The sequence below is a fragment of the Manis javanica genome, chromosome 2 (assembly GCF_040802235.1).
Source record: "Manis javanica isolate MJ-LG chromosome 2, MJ_LKY, whole genome shotgun sequence".
NCBI classification, from domain to species: domain Eukaryota; kingdom Metazoa; phylum Chordata; class Mammalia; order Pholidota; family Manidae; genus Manis; species Manis javanica.
Window position 1 is genome coordinate 118,228,032 of NC_133157.1, and position 23,796 is coordinate 118,251,827.

Genomic DNA, 23,796 nt, shown 5'->3' on the forward strand with positions numbered 1-23,796 from the left:
GTACAATATCATGTCATCTGCAAATAGTGACAGTTTAACTTCTTCTTTACCAATCTGGATTCCTTGTATTTCTTTGTTTTGTCTAATTGCTGCGGCTAGGACCTCCAGTACTATGTTGAATAACAGTGGGGAGAGTGGGCATCCCTGTCTTGTTTCCAATCGCAGAGGAAAAGCTTTCAGCTTCTCGCTGTTCAGTATGATGTTGGCTGTGAGCTTGTCATATATGGCCTTTTTTATGTTGAGGGACTTGCCCACTATACCCATTTTGTTGAGAGTTTTTGTCATGAATGGATGTTGAATTTTGTTGAATGCTTTTTCAGCATCTATGGAGATGATCATGTGGTTTTTGTCCTTCTTTTTGTTGATGTGGTGGATGATGTTGATGCATTTTTGAATGTTGTACCATCCTTGCATCCCTGGGATGAATCCCACTTGTTCATGGTGTATGATCCTCTTGATGTATTTTTGAATTCGGTTTGCTAATATTTTGTTGAGTATTTTTGCATCTATGTTTATCAGGGATATTGGTCTATAGTTTTCTTTTTTGGTGAGGTCTTTGCCTGGTTTTGGTATTAGGGTGATGTTGGCTTCATAGAAAGAGTTGGGGAATATTCCCTCCTCTTCTATTTTTTGGAAAACTTTAAGGAGAATGGGTATTATGTCTTCTCTGTATGTCTGATAAGATTCCGAGGTAAATTCATGTGACCCAGGGGTTTTGTTTTTGGGTAGTTTTTTGATTACCACTTCAATTTCGTTGCTGGTATTTGGTCTGCTTAGATTTTCTAATTCTTTCTGGGTCAGTCTTGGAAGGCTGTATTTTCCTAGGAAGTTGTCCATTTCTCCCAGGTTTTCCAGCTTCTTAGCATATAGGTTTTCATCGTATTCTCTAATAATTCTTTGTATGTCTGTGGGGTTCATTGTGATGTTTCCTTTCTCGTTTCTGATTCTGTTGATGTGTGTTGACTTTCTTTTTCTTTTAATAAGTCTGCCTAGAGGCTTATCTATTTTGTTTATTTTCTCTTGGTTTCATTGAGTTTTTCTATTTTTTTATTCTTCTCAATTTTATTTATTTCTTCTCTGATCTTTATTCTGTCCCTCCATCTGCTGACCTTAGGCCTCATTTGTTCTACTTTTTCCAATTTAGATAATTGTGACATTAGGCTATTCATTTGGGATTTTTCTTCCTTCTTTGAATATGCCTAGATTGCTATATACTTGCCTCTTAAGACTGCTTTTGCTGTGTCCCTCAGAAGTTGGGGCTTTGTGTTGTTGTTGTCATTTGTTTCCATATATTGCTGGATCTCCATTTTAATTTGGTCATTGATCCATTGATTATTTAGGAGTATGTTGTTAAGCCTCCATGTGTTTGTGAGCCTTTTTGCTTTCTTTGTACAATTTATTTCTAGTTTTATACCTTGTGGTCTGAAAAGTTTGTTGGTAGTATTTCAATCTTTTGGAATTTACTGAGGCTCTTTTTGTGGCCTAGTATGTGGTCTATTCTGCAGAATGTTCCATGTGCACTTGAGAAGAATGTATATCCTGTTGCTTTTGGATGTAGAGTTCCAATAATGTCTATTAGGTCCATCTGTTCTAGTGTGTTGTTCAGTGCCTCTGTGTCCGTCCTTATTTTCTGTCTGGTGGATCTGTCCTTTGGAGTGAGTGGTGTGTTAAAGTCTCCCAAAATAATGCATTGCATTCTATTCCTCATTTAATTCTGTTAGTATTTGTTTTACATATGTTGGTGCTCCTGTATTGTGTGCATATATGTTTATAATGGTTATATCCTCCTGTTGGACTGAACCCTTTATCATTATGTAGTGTCCTTCTTTATCTCTTTACTTTCTTTGTTTTGAAGTCTGTTTTGTCTGATACTAGTATTGCAACACCTGCTTTTTTCTCTCTGTTGTTTGCATGAAATATCTTTTTCCATCCCTTGACTTTAATCTGTGCATATCTTTGGGTTTGAGGTGAGTCTCTTGTAAGCAGCATATAGATGGGTCTTGCTTTTTTATCCATTCTATTACTCTGTGTCTTTTGATTGGCGCATTCAGTCCATTTACATTTAGGGTGATTATTGAAAGATATGTACTTATTGCCATTGCAGGCTTTAGATTCGTGGTTACCAAAGGTTCAAAGTTACCTTCTTTGCTACCTTACTTTCTAACTTAACTTGCTTATTGAGCTATTATAAACACAGTCTGGTGATTATTTCTCTCCCTTCTTATTCCTCCTCCTCCCTTCTTCATATATTGGGTGTTTTGTTCTGTGCTCTTTTTAGGAGTGCTCCCATCTAGAGCAGTTCCTGTAGGATGCCCTGTAGAGGTGGTTTGTGGGATGCAAATTCCCTCAACTTTTGCTTGTCTGGGAATTGTTTAATCCCTCCTTCATATTTAAATGACAATTGTGCTGGATACCGTATCCTTGGTTCTTTTTCATTGCATTAAATATATCATGCCATTCTCTTCTGGCCTGTAAGGTTTCTGTTGAGAAGTCTGATGAATGCCTGATGGGTTTTCCTTTGTAGGTGACCTTTTTTCTCTCTCTGACTGCCTGTAATACTCTGTCCTTGTCCTTGATCTTTGCCATTTTAATTATTATGTGTCTTGGTGTCCTCTTTGGGACCCATCTCTCAGGAGTTCTATGCACCTCTGTAGTCTGAGCATCTATTTCCTCCCCCGGTTTGGGGAAGTTCTCAGCAATTATTTCTTCAAAGACACTTTCTATCCCTTTTTCTCTCTCTTCTTCTTCTGATAACCCTATAATGTGGATATTGTTCCTTTTGGATTGTTCACACAGTTCTCTTAATATTGTTTCATTCCTGGAGATACTTTTATCTCTCTCTGCATCAGCTTCTATGCATTCCTGTTCTCTGCTTTCTATTACATCTATGGCCTCTTGCATCTTATCCATTCTGCTTATAAATCCTTCCAGAGATTGTTTCACTTCTGTAATCTCCCTCCGGATGTCATCCCTTAGCTCTTACATATTTCTCTGCAGCTCCATCAGCATGTTTATGATTTTTATTTTGAATTCTTTTTCAGGAAGACTGGTTAGGTCTATCTCCTTCTCAGGGGTTGACTCTGTGATTTTGGTCTTTCTCAAATTCTGCCTTTTCATGGCAATAGAGATAGTTTGCAGAGCTGGCACAAATGATGGCTGGGAGAATGTCCCTTCTTGTTGGTTTGTGCCCTTCCTCTCCTGGGAGAACAGCTACCTCTAGCGGCTTGTGCTGGGCAGCTGCAAGCAGATGGGGCTTCTGATTCTTGCCCTTCTCTCTGGATTTTAGCTCCGCGGTTGCGATGAGCATGGCCTCCCTTGGGCTGCTGCTCTGATATGGCAGAGCTGCATCAGAGGGGAAACAGCCAGGAGACTGTTTATCTCCATGAGGGGCCTCCAACCTGCCCTGCTGTCCAGGGGGTTAGGGTGCCCATAGTTCCCCGGGATTCCTAGCTGCTGAGCTAAGTGTCCCGGGATGCTTCCATCCAGTGGTGGGGTTCTTGTCCCTTTAAGTCTTTCAAAAAGTGCTCACTTTTCTTTGCCCCAGGGGCACTGGCTGCAGGGACCTGCTCACAGGTTTTACTGTCCTGTTTCTGTAGTTTCCAGCACCCCATGCACTGTGTCTGCACTCTGGTGTGGATGGCTAGGGCTGGCTATTTAGCCATCCTGGGCTCCCTCTCCCTCCCCGCTCTGACTCCTCTCCTCCCGCCATGAGCTTGGGTCCCGCCGGGCCATGGCTTGTATCTTTCCCCTTTCACAAGGCGCTCAGTTCTCACAGGTGTGGATGTAGTCTGGCTGTTGTCCTGTGTCTTCTGGTCTCTCTTTTAGGAATAGTTGTATTTGTTGTATTTTCAAAAATATATGTGGTTTTGGGAGGAGATTTCCACTGCTCTACTCATGCTGCCATCTTGTCAGTCTCTGTACAGTTTGATTTTATGCACACATTTTATTCTGTTGCCCTAAGTGGAACTATGCTTAAGGCAGTGGATCATCAAAGCTTTGCTAATACTCCCATTGTAAGTGAGCCAGGTGAGTAATTGAACTGTCACTATAATTGAAGATGATGGCCATCTTCTTGCTCTTGATTCTCTGCACCAGCCTATAATACCCTTCACATGTTTTTCTTTAAGCTTTATTTACTATTAAGAAATACTGGGAATATTTAATTGATCCATTCTAGAAGTGACCAAAGATTGAAAATAACACATTTAAAGTAAAATCCATGTGTCATTTGGATAAATCATCAACCTGGGTTTGTCAGTAGTAAAAAAAGCAGATAGGGAAATTGAGGTAAAATAAAAGTAAAAACTTCCTTATCATTACAAAATAAATACTCTAATTTCCATTATAACCAGGCTGTTTCTATCTTGCAATCTAATATTTTTCCAAAATAATATAACCTTTAGATTTTTTCACTTTTGTTACAATTCCTACATTAATCATTCCCTTCAAGCTCTGTATCATCATATATATTTTAAAGCTTGACATCAGCAAAGAGAGATTTGGAGATGACCATGTCATCCTTTTCTGATATTTTGGTCTAAATTTGAGGTTTTCAAAGTGTTTCTTCTATTTGAAAATATCTTTAGGTATCTTAAACTCTTGTTTCTTTATTCCTGATTCTTCTTCCTAGCAGTACATCCTAATTAATTTCTTAAGAAACTTGGGTGTAAATGTACAGAAGCTGGTTAATATACTCTGGCTATGGGGTATTTTTATGGGGTATGTGTTTGATGCATATATGTGCCCCTTTGGGTTGGTGAAATTGCATTAATGATCCTTTTAGATATCATTGATGTATTTTGATATTCATTTGATTAGAAAGTATTCCTTGGCTAATTATACTGCTCGGAAAGAAATGTATAAACTCCAGAGTTTCTATGGGATGGATTCTTATTTTTTCCATGTTTTCTCATTTCTTATTATAGTTCATAAAACAGACTTCCTTCACAATGAGAGTTTTTACACATAGAATAAAGCAACTTCAGATGTGACTGCCTACATTTTAAAGGAGTGAGATATTTCAAAGAAGTTCTTAGAGTTTTAGGCATTCATGTGGCATCTTCAACTTTTAGAAACTCTTTCATGATCACTTTTTAAATTTTTATTTACAGATATTTTGAATTCTGTAATGTCATGAACCAGAACCTGACTCTGGTTCCAGGGGAAAGTCTAGAGTAGCACAGGCCAATAAAATGTTCTGTAGTGATAGAGATATTCTGTATTTGCATGTCTTTTGAGCACTTGCAATGTGGCTAGTACAACTGAGGAACTGAATTTTAAATTTTATTTCATTTAAATAAGTTTGCATTTATGGGATATGGAGGAGACTTGATAATATGGGTATAGTAACCACATTGTTTTTCATGTGAAACCTTCATAAGAGCATATATCAATAATACCTTAATAAAGAAAAATGTATAAAAAATAAGTTTGCATTTAAATAGTAACATGTAGCTGCCCTTTTAGACAAAACAGGTATAGAGGCCTGATTTTTTTTAATGCAAATTAGATTTGCTGTCTTGGGAAATATATGTAATATGCTATTCTACTTTAAAATAATTAAGGATAATGAATTAAAGCAAACTTTTCTTACAGGGTAGGTAAAAGAACAAAACTTAAGTCAATTGTACTGTCTTTGGTTTTGATAAATACAGTTATAAATAAATATGACTTTCATTCCCTATTATCATAGAGGTTGAAATAACTTGAATTTTTTCATAGATGACTTTATGTGTTTGTTCACAATTTCATGAAAAAGATCCCAATTTTGTTGCTTTTCAGGCTATGTGCATGATTGCACAGTTGTGTTTATAAAAATAAAATGTGTCATTTTTTCTGATTATAAAAGTACATGTTGAGAGTATAAAATTTCAAAATATAAATGGTGTAAAAATAACTACAGTCACTTATTAAAGGATACACAAAATAAAAAGATGTAAATTATGACATCAAAAATGTAAAACAATAACAATGTAGAACTTCAAAATGCTTTCCAAATCAGCAATTTAAAATAGATAATTATAAATATTAGTCTTATGTAAGCTTCATGGTAACCACAATGTTAAAAGCTATAGTAGATATACAAACAATAAAAAGGAATCTAAGCATACCACTACCAAAAAAATCAAATCAGAAAGAAAGAGAGCAAGAGGAAAAAGGAAGGAACAAAGGAATTACAAAACAACCAGAAGGCAATGAACAAAATGGCAATAAGTACATACTTATGTAAAGTTACTTTAATTATAAATGGACTAAATTCTCCAGTCAAAAGACAGAGTGGCTGAATGGATTAAAAATAATAAGACCCATGTATATGATACCTACAAGAGGTGCACTTTAGATGTAAGGATACATACACACTGAAAGTGAAAGGATAGAAAAAGGTATTCCATGCAAATGGAAACCAAAAGAAAGCTGGGGTAGCTGTACTTACAAAAGACAAAATAGACTTTAAAACAGACTAGTAAGAGACAAGGACATTATGTATTGATAAAGAGGTCAGTCCAACAAGAGGATATAAAATGTGTAAATATTGATGCACCCAACATGGTAGCACCTAAGATTATAAAGCAATATTAATAGACCTAAAGGGAAAAATAGACAGCAATACAATAATAGTAGGGGACTTTAACATCCCGCTTTCATCAATGCATAGATTATTCAGACAAAACAGTCAATATGGAAACACTGTCCTTTAATAACACACTGGACCAGAGGAACTTAACAGACATATACAGAGCATGCCATCCCAAAACAACAAAATGTACATTCTTCTGAAGCACCCATGGAACATTCTCCAGGATAGATCATATCTTAGGACACAAAACAGATCTTAATAAATTTAAGAAAATGGAAATTATATCAAACATATTTCCAGACACAATGGTATGAAACTTGTAATCAGTTACAAGAAGAAAAATGGGAAATTCACAACTATGTGAGATCAAACAACATGCTATTGTAACAACCAATGCATCAAAGAAGAAATAAAAATATATAAGGAGACAGATAATGGAAATACAACATACCGAAACACATGGGATGCACCAAGAGCAGTTCTAAGAGGGAAGTTTGTAGCAATAAATGCCTACATTAAAACACTAGGAAGTTTCTCAAATAAACAACCTTAGTTAAAACCTCAGGAAATGAGAAAAAATAAGAATTAACCAGTCCCAAAGTTAGGAGAAGGAAGGAAATAACAAAGATGAGAGCAGAAATAAATGAAATAAAATACTAAAAAGTTAACAGAACAGATCAATGAAACTAAGAGCTGGTGTTTTGAAAAGATAAAAGAATAGACAAATCTCTAGTTAGAACTAACCATGATAAAAAGGACTGAAAATCAGAAATGAAAGAAGAGGCATTACAACTGATATTGCAGAAATATAAAGAATCACAAGAGACTACTATTAACAATTAATATGCCAACATATTGGACATCATAGAAGAAATGGATAAATTGTTGGAAACATACAACCTATTAAGACTGAATAATGAAGATATAAAAAATCTAAACAGACTGATTACTAGTAAAGAGATCGAATCAGTAATCAAAAACCTCCCAGAAAACAAAATCCAGGACCAGATGGCTTCACTATTGCAGTCTAACACACATGTAAAGAAGTAATACCAGTCCTCCTCAAACTCTTCCAAAAAACTGAAGAGGAGGGAGTACTTCCAAACTCATTTTATGAAGCCAGCATTACCTTGATAACCAGAACCAGACAGGGACACTACAAGAAAAGAAAGTTACAGGCCAATGTCCCTGAGGAACGTAGGTGCAAAAATTTTCAGTGAAGCACTGGCAAACATAATTCAACAATACATTAAGAGAATAATACACCATGATTAACTGTGACATATCCCAGGGATGCTAATATGGGATCAATGTCTGCAGATGAGTGTGATCCACCACATTAACAAAATGAAGGCTGAAAATCATGATTATGTCATTAGACACAGAAAAACATTTGACTAAATTCAGCATCCATTTGTGATAAAAACTCTTAGCATAAGTGTGAAGGGAAGATAGCTCAACATAATAAAGTCCATATATGGAAAGCCCACTGCTAATATCCTACCAAGTAGCTAAAAGCTAAAAGGCTTTACTCTAAGATTGGGAACAAGACAAGGATATTCCCTCACCACTTTTATTCAACATAGTATTGGAAATACCATCCAAGGCAATTAGACAAGAAAAAGAAACAAAAGGCATCCAGATCAGGAAGAGGAAGTAAAACTATCACTGTCTACAGATGACATGATATTATTACATATAGAAAACCCTAAAGACTCCATCAAAATAATGGTTAGAACTAATTGAATTCAGCAAAGTTGCAGGATATAAAATTAATACACAGAAATCTGTTGCATTCCTATATTCTAACAACAAACTAGCAGAAACAAATCAGGAAAACAATTCTATTTAAAACTGCATCAAAAAGAATGAAATACCTAGAAATAAACCTAGCCAAGGTGGTGAAAGACCTATACTTTCTTCATGAGAGAAATTAACCAATAAATGGAAATAATGCCCTGTTCATGGATAGGAAGAATTAATATTGTCAAAATGGCCATCCTGCCCAAAGCAATTTACAGAGTCAGTGCAGTCCCTATAAAAATTATCAATGGTATTTTTCAATGAGCTAGAACAAATTGTTCTAAAATTCATGTGGAACCACAGAAGACCCCATATAGCCAAAGCAATTCTGAGAAAGAACAAAGCTGCGGTGATTATACTCCCTGACTTCAAGCTCTATTCTATTCAAGTTCAACTAATACAATAATATAAAGAAGCTATGAATATATAGTGGGGAAAAGATAGCATCTTCAACAGCTCATTTGGGAAAACTGGACAAGTCCATGTAAGAGAATGAAACTGGAAGCAATCCACATTTATAGATAGACATATTTGGGAAACATGTATACAAGATAATAAGGAATAGGATCTCTAACTTTTTAAAAATTAAATTTTATTTAAATCACATTAGTTTAGTAGTCATAGCTTAGAAGAATTTGAAATGGGGGATACTATGTTCCCTGACTTCAGGCAAAGTAACTCTAATCAAAACAATATGGTACTGGCACAGGAACAGACCCTTAGATCAGTGGAACAAAATAGCCCAGATATAAACCCATGCATATATGGTCACTTAATATGTAATAAAGGAGCCATGAGTATACAATGGTGAAAGGACAGACTCTTCCAACAACTGATGTTGGCAAAACTGGACAGCTACATGCAAGAAAAAGAAGCTAGATTACTGTCTATAACTCCTACACACAAAAGTAAACTCAAAATAGATCAAAGATCTAGATGTAAGACATGAAACCATAAAACTCTTAGAAGAAAACATAAGCAAAGATCTCTCAAACATAAGTGTGAGCAGTTTTTCCTGTACACAACTGCTCAGGAAATGGAAACAAAATAACAAATGAACAAGTGGGAGTATATACCAAACCAAAATGCTTCTGTACAGCAAATGACACCATCAGCAGAACGAAAATGTAACCTACAGTATGGGAGAGTATACTTGTAAATGATTTGTCCTATTAAGTGTTAACATCCAAAATATATAAAGGACTCATACTACTAAACACCAAAAAAAAAAAAACCAACAAAAAATGGGCAGAAGACCAGAACAGACATTTTTCCAAAGTAGAAATACAGATGGCCAACAGGCACCTGAAAAGACGCTCCACATCACTAATCATCAGGGAAATGCAACTTAAAACAACAATAATATATCACCTCAGACCAGTTACAATGGCCTCTGTCCAAGAGAAAAGGAAAAACAATGTGGGGAAAGGGGAACCCTTCTACCCTCTTGGTGGGAATGTAAATTGGAGCAGCCACTGTGGAAAGCAGTGCATAGGATACTAAAAAAACTAAAAATAGAAATGCCATATGACCCAATAATTCCACTTCTAGGAATTTACCTGAAGAAAACAAAATCCCTGATTCAAAAAGATAGATGCAGGCCTCTGTTTATTGTTGTATTACAGTAGCCAAGTTATGGAAACAGCCTGTCCATCAGTAGATAAGTGGATAAAGAAGAGGTGGTACATATACACAATGGAATATTATTCAGCCATAAGAAGAAAAGAAATCCTGCCATTTGCAACAACATGGATCAACCTAGAGGGTATTATGCTAAGTGAAATAAGCCAGGCAGAGACAAAATACCATATGATTTCACTTATTTATGGAATCTAAACACAAAACAAAAGGAACACAATAGCAGTAGACTTATAGACACTGAGTAGTGACTGGTGGTTACTGTGCAGGAAGGATTGGGGTGAGTAGTTGAGGGTGAGGGCAATAAAAGGGCACAAAAATTTTCAGTCATAAGTGGGTCACCGGGATAGTAGAATAGCAAGGGAAATATAAGCACTGCTTCTGTAACATTTTCCTAATTTGACAGTAACTGAAGTAGTGGGGGTGAGGATTTAATATGGGTGACTGTAGAACCACTGTGTTGTATACTTGAAACCAATATAAGATTGAATATCAATGATACTTCAATTAAAAAAATATTTGAAATGGAAAATATCCTTTGAATCCACTGAAGGCTACCGCAGTCTAGATTTAGTAAATCTCTATGGTTTTTTAGCTAAGTTCAGTGTTCTTTAACTAAATAGAGATGTTCAGCTTTATAGTAAATGACAGATCAAAAATCATACTCTGGTTTGATATATTGACGGTACACCACTTAGAATTTTTGAATACTTTAATAAATCACAGTAGAAACACAAGTAATTTTATTCATTAAGAATTTCTTCAGTAATCCCTTCCCCTTCCTGGATCAAACTACCCATTCTTAAAGCTGTTGGGAGGACAGTATAAAGTAGGTGTCCATGTCACCTGCTGAGCCATGGTAGCCTGGCGTGGCGTGTCAGAGTCCTGTGAGGAGAGGAGGGAGTTCCCACAGACAGAATGCCTTGTATGTGGAAGCAGAACCTGTGCAGGGAGGGCAGCAGTCAAGTTTGGAGATTCAGAGTCCTGGTGGAGTAACCAAAGCATTCAGACCTGGAAGTAGCCCAGCATGGGGTGTTAGAGGCCAAGGAGCACGTCCAATTTGGGGGTGAGTCATCTGACACAGTGGCAGTGCCTGATTGAAAGGAAGGGGGCTTCCCTCCTGAGAGCTGATGAGGAGGGCCTCACTGCAGAAAGTGATCCAGTTTGGATGGGGTGTCAGAAACTGAGTGGGTGAAGAGGACATTCACACAGAAGACTGGCTTGGAATGGGGTTTGAAAACTTGATGGGAAAATGGGAAAGGGTGGTGGCCAAGATGGGAGACTGGTTATGTACAGGGGCGATTCATCAAATATATTAAGGATAATGAGAGTGAGGTTTCTTACTGTCAGAGAAGGGTGCTACAAATAAGGGAAAGAGAAGGCTCGAATAAATAGTACTATAGCATTGGATTTGAGATATTGTAGTGAACTCAGTTGTTTACAATAAACAACTAAAGATATTTAATGTGCAAGTATGAATACAAATATATGAGGGACATGTGTGTTCCCTTCCTTTATCCACTGACAGGATCTAAGAGAAGTGACACAGGCAGTAGCAGTGAGCACACTGCCTGCCACAGCTCCTTGGAGCCATGTCTACAGTAGGGAAAGCATAAGATGATCCTGGAACATCTTAGTGTGCCAGAGAGCAAGGAACTGAGCAGGGAATGATGGAGCCATGCCGGAAAGGCAGAAGTCGGCTTAAAAAGATTCTCAACTGCTCAAAAATGAAACAATTTCAACATCAAAATAAATGATAGTAGCAGGTTATAAATTATTAAATGAAGAATCTAAATCTATACAATAAGAGAATAAAATGATCTTTATGCAAAAGAGAATATTTATATAGACTCAAGTACCTTTTTACAAATACTTAATAATTACAAAGGAAAAAAGTGAAACTTCACCATGAAACCTTGTGGAATGGTCTTAAGTGATCAAAGTGAACACCATCAATGACAAGGTGATCTGAAACCATGGACCTGTTCTATAGGATCATCATGGAATACACTGAGAAAAGCGTGACACTTGCTTCTGTGATATTCCTGCCAGAGATGTGGAAGCTAAATTTAATAACAGCACAAAGCCATACTGAGGGATCTTCAAGAGTCAAAATTGTATACTTGTGAATTGTCAAGGTTATGACTTCAACTGTCACCTTAAGACTAGAAAAAGAAGGGCAAATTCAATCCACAGTAAACAGAACAAAGAGACCCAGAAAAGATCAAAACAGAAATCAATTAAATAGAAAATGAAAACAATAGAGAAAATCAATGAGATCACAAATTAGTTCTTTGGGAAAATTAATGAAATTAATAAACCTCTGGCTAGATCAAACAGAAAGAAGACACAAACAACCAATATCAGGAATGACAGGGGACATGACTCCAGATTTTACACATATTGGAAGGATTATAGGGATATTTTATGAACAATTTTATGTAAGTTTAAAACAGAATAAATGGACAATTTCCTTTAAGGATGCAGATGATTGAAGGTCATTTTTGCTACAAAGGACATTATTGGGACATTTGATTGAAACTACAATGGATCTTGAGGATTAGATAATAGTCATGTATTCATATTAATGGTCTGATTTAATGACTGTATTAGGTTCTCTTAGGATGTTCTTGTTTATTGGAAAAATACACTATTTAGAGATGTTGTGCATCAGGGCTGCAATTTCCTCTCTATTGACTCACTTAACTAAGTTCTCTGAACTCTACTTGCAACTTTTTTCCTAAGTTGGGGTTTATTTAAAAAAAAAAATAACAGTGCTTCCATGCTCCTATATAACAGGCACATATTTAACAGGAAGTTTTCTTTCTTTTATAGCGGAAAGGGATCCTCCTTTATTTGCTATGAATGCAAAGCATGCCTTATATCACATTAGCAGAAATAACCCCCCTACACTACAGTCTAATGAATGGTGAGTATGGCTGAGAGATATATTGTTCACATGGTAAAATTTAAATACATTTTCATAATGTTATCAAAATGATTTCATTTCAATTAGGTGAAGTGTATATAACCTGAAGAAATATTAAAATAGCTTTATTTTATCCTTACATCATGTTTATCCTTTATTATCTCTACTTTTCATAGCATGTATGTAACTCAGTTCAGAAATAAAAGATAGGTGATGCTACATGGGAGCAAAAAGTATGACTTTTGTATAAAAAGTAATACATTTTTTGTACCTTAGCGACACATACAACCCTGATTATATAATAAATAGCGTGATTTAAACATTCATATTTTAAAACTGCAGTATATAGATTGCCACAACCTGTACAGATGTCTAATTGGGCAATGGTTTATAACTGATATGGTATAAAACATAGGTAAAAATGATTTGATAATTTATCAGAATTATCAGATAATTAATAATTTTTGGATGATTCTAATTGTTATTATTTATTATTCAGAATGTGCTTTGATGTTGCATCTCCTAGTGCTTCTTTGATAATACTGTTATTCATGTAAAGAAGTTTATTGAGAACAGATGGACAATTTTAGGAAAGAAGGATTTTTATCAGTGATAGAAAATTTTAATGGGAAAATCTTCAGGTGTATCTAGCATTTGAAACATTCTAGGGGACTGCCTACCGTACTTAACAAATACTTTAAAATTCACAAATAAGATGCATAAATTAGCAATAATTTATTTTTTATCATTACATTATTAAGGCAAGTTCACAGGTCTTTGCTGCTTCTGTAGAGATGTTTTGAAGAAATCTTGGCTCAGAGTTTATTATGGTACATCTGAATAATAAATACACGAAACACAGGCTGTCTACACTGGTTGATACTTTGGGGATTCAAAAAAGAATTCTTGTATAAAAGAATTAAATCTTATTTGAATATTGATGGAATATTTTTTACTTACTGCCTTACTGAACTCTCATCAATAACACTGTATAATAGTATGTTACAGAATTCTACTTTTTAAAAAAAATTTTACTGTTTTCTGGAACTTTTGTCCATTTGCTCAAGGACACTAAATACTTAGGTATAAAAATCGTTATTTCCAAAACAAATAGCGTGATGTTCTGAAACATGCTATATGGAAGATGATCCAAGGGTCAAGCAAGAAAGAGACGTGGCTAGAGAAAAGAAAAAAAATACTAAGAAGAATATTATCTTAGATTTGAATGCAAAAAGGAAAATGATTGACTTCCCTAATTTACCGCAACGTAGAATGAGTTGTGATACTTAAGTATGTGAGAGCAGGATTTTAAAATAATTTGTACAAATCTATTTTTGGAAAATGGTAAAGATTCTTTAGTTGCTTTGAATAGCTTTTTATAGACTTAATGATGAAATATATAGTGTATTGTGTCTGCTTTTTTTTTATGATTTCTATTCTCCCTCGCACCCATAGGGACATGCCTTGATTTGTGGATGTGTTTTTAAAGGAAATAGCAATAGGTTCACTTAATACTTTCCTTTACAATAGGTCCAGTTCTTTTTGCAACTTTGTAGAGTCTTGCCTCCAGAAAAACCCTAAAGATCGCCCTACATCAAAGAAACTTTTAAAGGTCAGTTATACTCTGTTTTGTACACCTAAGAAATTATTTGAAAGAATGTGTTTTATTCTTCTCTGATTCTGAATCAGTATTAAGTACGCTGTACTGGGTTTTGCTAAAATACTAATTTTATAATACCATTCTTTCTTGGAAATTTTCTTAGTTGCTAAGTTTTTCATTTGTTTTTCAAAATTAACTGCTTTTACCATGTCTGAAAAGAATATATAGTTAAATATTCAATATAGTAGTACTAAATGACTTAATTTTTATATGTGTAAGAATATATTCATGAGTTACAACTAGAAATTTTAACTCATGTGGAACAATGTCATTTCAGAGGTGACAAAGCATAGTTTAACTTTGGATTTAATTTTTGTATCTACCATACTTTATACAGCAATCTGTCCTATATAAAGTAATATGAAAGGAAGAGAAATGATGTATAATACATTTACATAAATACTGTGGGAGAAAAGAGATTTCAAAAGAACTGTTAAAAATGGATATCACATTTTTGTTTCCTTTTGAGAAATGTTTTTCTAACTTAGCAATGAAAATATTTTAAAAGTAATGTGAATTCTATTCATTTTTCAATAGGTTTGGTTTTCTAATTTAAATTATTAGTATATGCTTTCTGTTCTCAAAAATATTTTCATTTAGAGGTTGACATCTTATTAATAGCAATAATAGTATTGTTCAATTTAATATAGTTCTTAAAACATCTAGATAAGGCATTAGTGAGTAGCAGTTCACTATCTTTTTGTGACCCTAAGGAATTTTGTGGATTTTTCACTAGATAATTAGACTTTCAGCATGAATGTTTTAGAATTTCAAAGAAGTTCAGTTTATTCTCACCAACACGCAGTTCAATATGCAAGGATATTGAAAGGATCATGTACATATTCAGTAGGGTTATTTGCAACTACAGTATGTAAAAGAGCAGTATAAAGTTTCAGTAACACTTAGGGAATTCTAGGCCCTAAGCACACTTACAGTCTCAAATGAAAGCCCAAAAACTAGGTATTCACAGTAGCAACAAAAGGTTTAGTACAGCTATGAATTTATGTAAGTGAAAAATAAGCAGGATCCATTTGTAGAAAACTATTAAATAACTTAGAATTACAAGATATATTATTTTCGGATAAAAAAGACCGAATATTATAAATAGTGCTACATACCAAGCTAAGGCTCAGGAAACGGAAGAATGTGACAGGCTTCTTACATTTGCCTAATGAAGGCAAAAGAAGCTCTTTTGGTAATAACCCAACCCACCAGGAATGGGTACTTGACCTTGGGTGATCCTAAACCTGCATATGTATTCATGTACCTGGTCCATTTTGTATATTGACATTATTGGAAGTGATAGGAAGAATCTGTCAAGTGCATCCTTCCCTTTGGCCTAATCACATTTCTGTTGCAGTCTGTCATAAGGAAAAAAAATAAAATGGAAAAAAGTGACTTACTGTATGAAGCTATTTATCTCAGAATGAAAAATTGAAAATAATTATCCAGAATTAGAATAATGGTTATGTAATTTTGGCATGAACATTTGATGAAATAGTCTGTAGGCATTATGAGTTGAAATAACATAATACACCAATAAAAAGAGAATAATATATAGTTACAACTCTTCAGAGAATAAATAAATTTGAGCTAATAAAGGAGGTAAAAGTCTTAAAAGAATTCAAGATCATCTCATGAACTCCAGTGCACAAGTCATCTTTCTTCAATCTGTGTGCTAACTACAAAACAAAATCTATACACAGAAAATTTCTGAGAAGAAAAAAATATCCAAAAAATACTAAATGTAACAATGATAATCTTATAGTAGAATTGTTCTACTTTTCTGTATTTGATAATGTTAAGCTTTATTAAATATTAATGGTAAAAATACTAATACATAACATCTTTTAATCAACTGCTAGTGTTTTATGAAGTTTCATTTACGCAACATAAAGAACCCATTATACCCACGTAGTATGTTACATAATTCACCATCAGTAAATACATTCCTGTTGAAATCTAATGTAATTCAGAACTGATAGTGTCTCCTCTATGAAACCAGTTCTAAGAATTTGTAAGCATTTACTTAGGGCTCTATTTGGACTTAATTCTTAATGTTTACTTAGACACTGATTATTTCAACTCTGCATTTTCATTTGGCCAACAAAGGTGTCATGTTCAAAGTTTTCATAAAAAGTATAGGGGAAGTTATGTAGGCACAGAGTGTATACATGTAAATTAAATTTTATAAATATAAGAAGTAAAAAGCATAGCAGAATTAGATAACTATAGATTACATGCATTATCTATAATTATTTAGAGTAGTAACTCTAGGGTCCAAGAAGGGATTCATTTGTTCCGAATGAAAAAATACATAGGTCTCAACCGGACTTTTGCCTTCTACTCTTAACCAGCACCCATTTCTTCTTCGGGAGCGCCCTACAACAGTGGTAACAGATCTCCTTCAAAGGGCAAAGGAAGAAAAAAAAAGAGTGCTGGACAAGCTGCGCAATCGAAAGACGAAGAAGGTCCTTTCCCAGGAGGCACATAAAGGGCCAGCAGCAGAAGCACAGGAAGAAAAGGTAATAACTTAGAAATGGCTCAAGTATTGGGGTCTCTTTACTGGCTTCTTTCCTTATGGAACTTCTCTTGCCAGGAATCTTTTATATCAGTGGTTTCCAGATTGTGTCTTCACAGTGATTCTCTAAGGTCCCAGGTGGAGAAAAAGGTTTTGCATTCTTTAAACCAACCTCTTGGTAGTGTACATTAGCATAGTAAAGCTCTGTGAAGTCTTTTATTAGAGAAACCTGTTCAACTTTTATTTAATCTAGTCCCTCTCAAAATTCTGGTCTACTAACACTTTTTTGCCTGAATGTCTGATGGCATAGGACACGCTTTTGGAAGTATTTGAAATTACAGGCTTTGGAAGTTGATGGTGCTCACAGAGAAGTCATTAGAATTACCAACCATTCTCCTTATCTTGTTTATTGTATAAACCTTTCCCCCAGTGCCTTTTGTGTAATGTTTGATAAATGTTTATTAAATTGGAAATTTCTTGCTTTTTTAAAAATAAGTAAATAAATAAATAAAATAAACATGTGACTTAGCTAAATTTATCCTGGGGGAAAAGAATTACCAAGCATTCTTATTCTGTTACTAAGAACACTTCATTCTTTTCAGTTGTGTATAGGGATTCATTCCTCTACATGGTTCTAAAATATTCATTTTATAGGTGAGTAAAGTAAGGCTCAGAGTGGTTAACTAACTTACTGTAGAAGCATATGGGTTTGGATTCATATGTTACTCTTGAGACCAAGTTGTTTCCATGTTGCCATGTTTCCAAATTTGCAGTAGAAATGTTACAGAACTTCCTCAAAGGAAAATATAAAGCTTATGATTTGTGGAGCTATCTTTTTTAGTCTAAGTATTTTCTGTTTTCTTCTTTGCTCATGTCCCAATGCCAAAGCTTTGATTCTTTTTTATTGCTCTCTATTGAGAAAAATCCCTGCATTCTGAAAACAGTAGTAGTTACTTTTCTTTTTAATAACACTACATAATTAATGAACTATAAAATAGAAGACTTTCTTATATACAGTTTTGGCATTTTTGATATTGTTTTTTAGTTCTAACAGTAGTCACTAGAATATTGGGGCTATTTTAGGTATATGAAATGCTTTAGTAAAGTGAAATTAATAAAATTCTAATGTCATTAAACATTAGAATAACAGCAACTTTTTAAGGCTGTGGATGTAAGAAAAGATCCTCTATATACCATGGGTCTGTATTTATTATTCTGCATATCTTAAAGAGTTTTGGTATGGTAAGACTGTAATATTGGTGCCCAGATACCAAAGTTTGCCGGGTTTCTTGGGAAGAACAGTCTTCTAATTATGGTTAAATATATATACAATTTTTAATTTTACATAAAAATAAATAGGAATTAATATTAAATTACTTAGTGGAAGAAGTTTAGGCTAAAGACTATATTCTGAGAAGAAAAGAAATATAAAAGACTTCAATAAAAAATAACTGAAAGGGATGTTTATAGGATTAAAAAAAGGTTGGGGTTTGTTTTCACCATTGGAATCATTGAGAAATGAGCAGCATCTCTGTGTATACCCCATGAGATGTGTAGGAGAAATGGATTTCAAAGTAATGTCAAAATTTTTAGAGAAAAGACTACACTTTGGAAATAACTCTGAATTGATTAACTTTTTCACATAGTTGGTTGGGCTTTTTGGTATTTACTTATTGGTCATTTTTTTAATCTGTCAACTAACAACTGATAAACTTTCTGGTCTTGGCAAATACAAGGAATTTCTCACAATAGACCACTAACATTCTGAAGACTGTGTGTGCCAAGCAGTGTGCTAGGTGCTAATAATCAAGAATTCAGGAGATAAAGATATTTGAATCTAATACTCTTTTCCCTCAGGACCAAGACCACGGCACTGGACAGACAGGAGCAGTGCATAATATTGGAAGTCACCACTCTATTCCCCGTATGTCCAACAGGACCAGGAGTCAAAGTGGTAGGGTTAACATTCTTCCAGATGCCTCAGATAACAAGAATGAGCTACATGTGATGGAGGGAATCCACACAGTCATGTCTAATAATTCTGCCATCCGTTCAAAGCCTGTGAGTATTTGGATTTCAGTAAAAAAATTTCAACTTTGGTAACTAATTTTCCTAGTCTGGTTAGTTTAAGAGTTTGGGGTTTTTTTTCCTTTGATGTATCAGAAGTTTGGAACATAATTTTAGGCAACTTATTTTAAAATGGCAAAAGGCTTTTTAATTCCCAGTTTAATGTCTGCATTTAGGAAGCATGTTTTGAGAATGCAAAAAGAATATTTTTAAAATCTTAGAATAAATAAATACATAAATACCATATAATGTATTATTTGAAGTTACTTAGATGAAAACAAAGGTATTTAAAAATAGTAAGTATACAACATCATATTAATGATAACGGTTGCCTTTGGGACATGGAGAAAGGTTTAAGGTGGGTGATAATGAAAAGTGATTTTTGCGTTTTCCATAATGTTTACATTTAAAAAATAAAACGGTGTAATTGTAGAAAATTACAACTTCTCAGTTTAGGAAATGTGGATGTTTGCTACACTTTCACGTGTAAGATTTTAAATTTTCTTGAAAACATTGGAAGGTCAGGTAACTCCTTTTCACAATTGATAGGAATGCTTCCTTTTTAACCTCACTGCTTTCAGTATTACCAAAAGTTAGTAGGCACAATAGCTAAAAGATGGAAACAACCCAAGTGTTCATCAACACATGAATGGATAAACAAACCATAGTGTGTATATATATATATATATATATATATATATATATATATACACACACACACACACACAATGCAATATTATTCAGCTGTGAAAAGGAACGGAGTTCTAATATATGCTACAATGTGAGTGAACCTTGAAAAAATGCTAAATGATATAAGCCAGACACAAAAGGAAAAATATTATTAGAATTCCACTTATATGAAATATCTAAAATAGGCAAATTCATAGGAAGTAGATTAGAGGTTGCTAAGGGGCAAGTGGAAGATGAAATACTTTTATTTATTTATTTATTTTATTATTTTGGTGTCATTAATGTACAATTACATGAGCAACACTATGGTTACTAGACTCCCCCTATTACCAAGTCCCCACCACATACCCCAGGACAGTCGCTGTCCATCAGCATACTAAGATGCTACAAACTTGTACATGTCTTTGAACATGATGTTTTCATTTCTGTGACAAATACATAGGATAAAATGGCTGAGTCATAGAGTGTATGTATGTTTGACTTTCATAAGAAACATATAGGTATTTTATCTCAGATATGTCCTGCAAATATTTTTTCTCCATCTGTGATAAATTAAAATTTTTAGTTTTAAAATCCAATTCAAGCAACCCACTAAAAATGAGTAAAGGCCATGAAAAAGCTAAAAACTTTTCCTCTAAAATCAGGAATAAGACAAGGATGCCTACTCACAACACTTTTATTCAACAGAGTATTGGAAGTCCTAGCTACATTATCAGGCAAGAAAAAGAAATAAAGGCACCCACACTGGTAAGGAAGAAGTGAAATTGTCATTGTTTGGAGATGACCTGATAATACATAAAAAAAGCCCTAAAGACTCTACCAAAAAACTATTCAAATTCATATACAAACTATACCTCAATGTTTAAAAATGTGTTAAAGACTTGAATAGACACTTATCCAAAGAATATATACAAATGGCCAACAGCACATGAAAAAATGCTCAATATAATTAGTCACTAGGGAAACACAAATCAAAACTACAATGAGTACCACCTTACAGCCACTAGGATGGCCAGCTATTTTTTGTTGTTGTTGGTAAGGTATCATTGATATACAATCTTATAAAGGTTTCACATGAGCAACACCGGTTACTACATTTACCCATTCTATTGAGTTCCCACCTAACACCCCATTGAAGTCACTGTCCATCAGCGTAGTAAGATGCTATAGAATCACTGCTTGTCTTCTCTGTGCTATTACTGCCTTCCCCGTCTCCCCCCTCTACACTATGTGTACTAATCATAATGCCCCTTAATCCTCTTCTCCCTCCCTTCCCAACCACCCTTCCCACCCCTTTCCCTTTGGTAACTGCTAGTCCCTTCTTGGACTCTGTGCGTCTGCTGCTGTTTTGTTAGATGGCTAGCTACTAAAAAAGAAAAACAAAAACAAAGATGGAAAATAACAACTAGGGAGCACATGGAGAAATTGGAACTCCTGCTGTATATTGCTGGTGAGAATGTAAAATGTCAGCTGCTGTGGTAAACAGTTGATGATTTCTCAAAAAGTTAAACAGCATTTCCCCGTGACTCAGCAATTCTACTCCTAGATATATACCCAAAACAATGGAAAGCAGGTACTTAAGCAAACACATATATACAAATGTTCATAAAAGCAGTATTCACAATAGCCAAAAGATGGAAACAACACAGAGGTCCAGCAACAAATAAATGGATAAACAAATGAGGGTATATGCATACAGTGGAATATTATTCAGCTATAAAAAGAAATGAAGTACTGTTACATCCTATACAATATGGATGAACCTTGGAAACATGCTAGGTGAAAGAAGCCAGACACAACAGGTCACATGTTATATGAAACATCCAAAATAGGTAAATCCATAGACAGAAAATAGATTGGTGGTTACCAGAAGGGGAAATGGGGGAGCAACTGCTTAAAACATACAGGGTTTTCTTCTGAAGTATTATATATGTTTTGTAACCAGATATGGGCAGTCTTGTAGAATATCATGAATATACTAAATACTACTGAATTGTTTACTTTAAATGATTAATCATACATTATGTGAATTTTGTCTCTAAGAATCCAGTTTGTACATTTTTTTCTTTACAATGGGGCAGTGGTTGCAGAATATCATGAATATACTAAATACTACTGAATTGTTCACTTTAAATGATTAAGCTTACATTATCTGAATTTTGCCTCTATTCAAGAATCCAGTTTGTACATTTTTTTCATTATAATCAGTGTTTTTTGTGTCATACCCAAGAAATATTTGCTGACCCCAAGGTCATGACAATATTCTGTGTTTTCCTCTGCTCTATGATTTGGGATTTTAGGTTTAGGTCAAGTGACTCTTTTCAAATTAATTTCTGTGTGTAGCATGATTAAGCATTTATTTATTTTGAATACAGAAAACCAGTTGTTACAATAGGATTTGTTAAAAAAAACTTTCCTTTCCTCTTTGAATTAACTTGACATTTTGGTAGCAAATCAATTCACTGAATATATGTGGGCCTGTTTCCATATTTTACTGTGTTCCTTGCTCTATTCAGCCTGTCCTTATACCAATACCACACTGTTTTGATTACTGAAGTTTACATCTACCAACTTTTCATACCCCTCAAAACATTGGCTATTCTAGGTTCTTTTCATTCCCATTTAAATTTTAGAACCAGCTAGCTTGTCTGCTTTTTCAGATGAAATTTTATTTGAAGCTGTTGACTGGGATCTCCTACATGAATTACCGACTTAGTTGATAGTAGACTGGTCTAAGATGGTTTTGAAAGAAAAATGTTTTGCTTTACTTCACTCTTTCCTCTCCATTGCTGTAGATTACAAGGGAAATGCCAGAACATGAGCAGGAAACTCAGCTCGGAGAACAAATGTCTGGCTGTAAGAGAATGACACAGCAACATCAGAAACAGCTGGTGAATCTGGAAAAAAAGTTAAAGGCTAAGATGGATGAGCATCACCTCAGATTAGAGAAAGATCTTGAAACTCAGTGTAACACCTTTGCTGCAAAAATGAAGAAACTTATCAAGAAACATCAGGCTGCAGTGGAAAAAGAGGTAGCTGACCAGTATTACTAATGTGTTTATTCTCACTTGTGACTATTTCAAAATTAACAAAGATGGCATTTTGATGTTAGGGTATCTGTTCTCCAGAACTAGCAAGTCAATTGGGGAAAGGGAGAAATATTTATATAATAGGTAAAATATCAAGTGCTGAGTTGGGAACCAGTAGATATGGAATTATGTCCTGATAACTTGATAGTTTTATCATGTAACAGTGGTTAAAGTCAGGTAGATCAGATTAAAGATGATGATGTGAGAGGTGAGACAGTGGCCTCCTCCCAAAACCACATATAATATGAAAATATTGTTAATACAACTAACCCTAAAAGATCAACAGGAAAGAAGGCAGCACCAGACTGCTTACACCTGGAGAAAAGAATAGACTTCAAAAAATGTAACATACCAAAGCCATGATCTGGGGGGACCCACACTCTTCTCCCACCCCAGCTCACTGGCAGAAGGAAGAGAAATGGAGTGGATACAGAGTGGAGGCCTAGGACTGCTGAACACCCAGCCCTGGAGATCTGCTGTGGGACCAAGAACCTATATTGCATGGTGCTCGAGATTAGTGGGGTTGGAAAGCTAAGACAGGAGGAACACTTGGACAGACTGAGATTCCAGCTGTTGTGGAAAACAGGGATTCACATCCAGCTGCTCTGGGATAAAAGAAAGGCAGGCAGTATGAGAGACTTACTAACAGTGAGAGGGCTACTAAATGGGCAAGGATTTCACAGGGCTTGCTGCTCAGGAAAAAGGACAGGTAGACAAAATTGTCTAGGTGCACTCTGCCCAGAGGGTTGGGAACTTTTCAGGAACTTCAGGCACTCAATCCCCCTGGCTGGCTATACAGCTCCGAGGCCTTCCATCATGATA

General features: G+C 34.9%; 1 protein-coding gene across 1 annotated transcript in view; it reads left to right on the forward strand.

Moving 5' to 3' along the window:
* Window positions 1-23,796, forward strand: part of LOC140847837 (serine/threonine-protein kinase TAO1-like) — a 95,895-nt gene that overhangs the window by 26,975 nt on the left and 45,124 nt on the right. Inside the window, exons 9-13 of the mRNA XM_073229226.1 lie at window positions 12,854-12,947; window positions 14,478-14,559; window positions 16,965-17,132; window positions 18,986-19,189; window positions 22,681-22,917. Coding sequence (XP_073085327.1) covers window positions 12,854-12,947; window positions 14,478-14,559; window positions 16,965-17,132; window positions 18,986-19,189; window positions 22,681-22,917 — 785 coding nt within the window. The remainder of the gene's footprint in view (window positions 1-12,853; window positions 12,948-14,477; window positions 14,560-16,964; window positions 17,133-18,985; window positions 19,190-22,680; window positions 22,918-23,796) is intronic.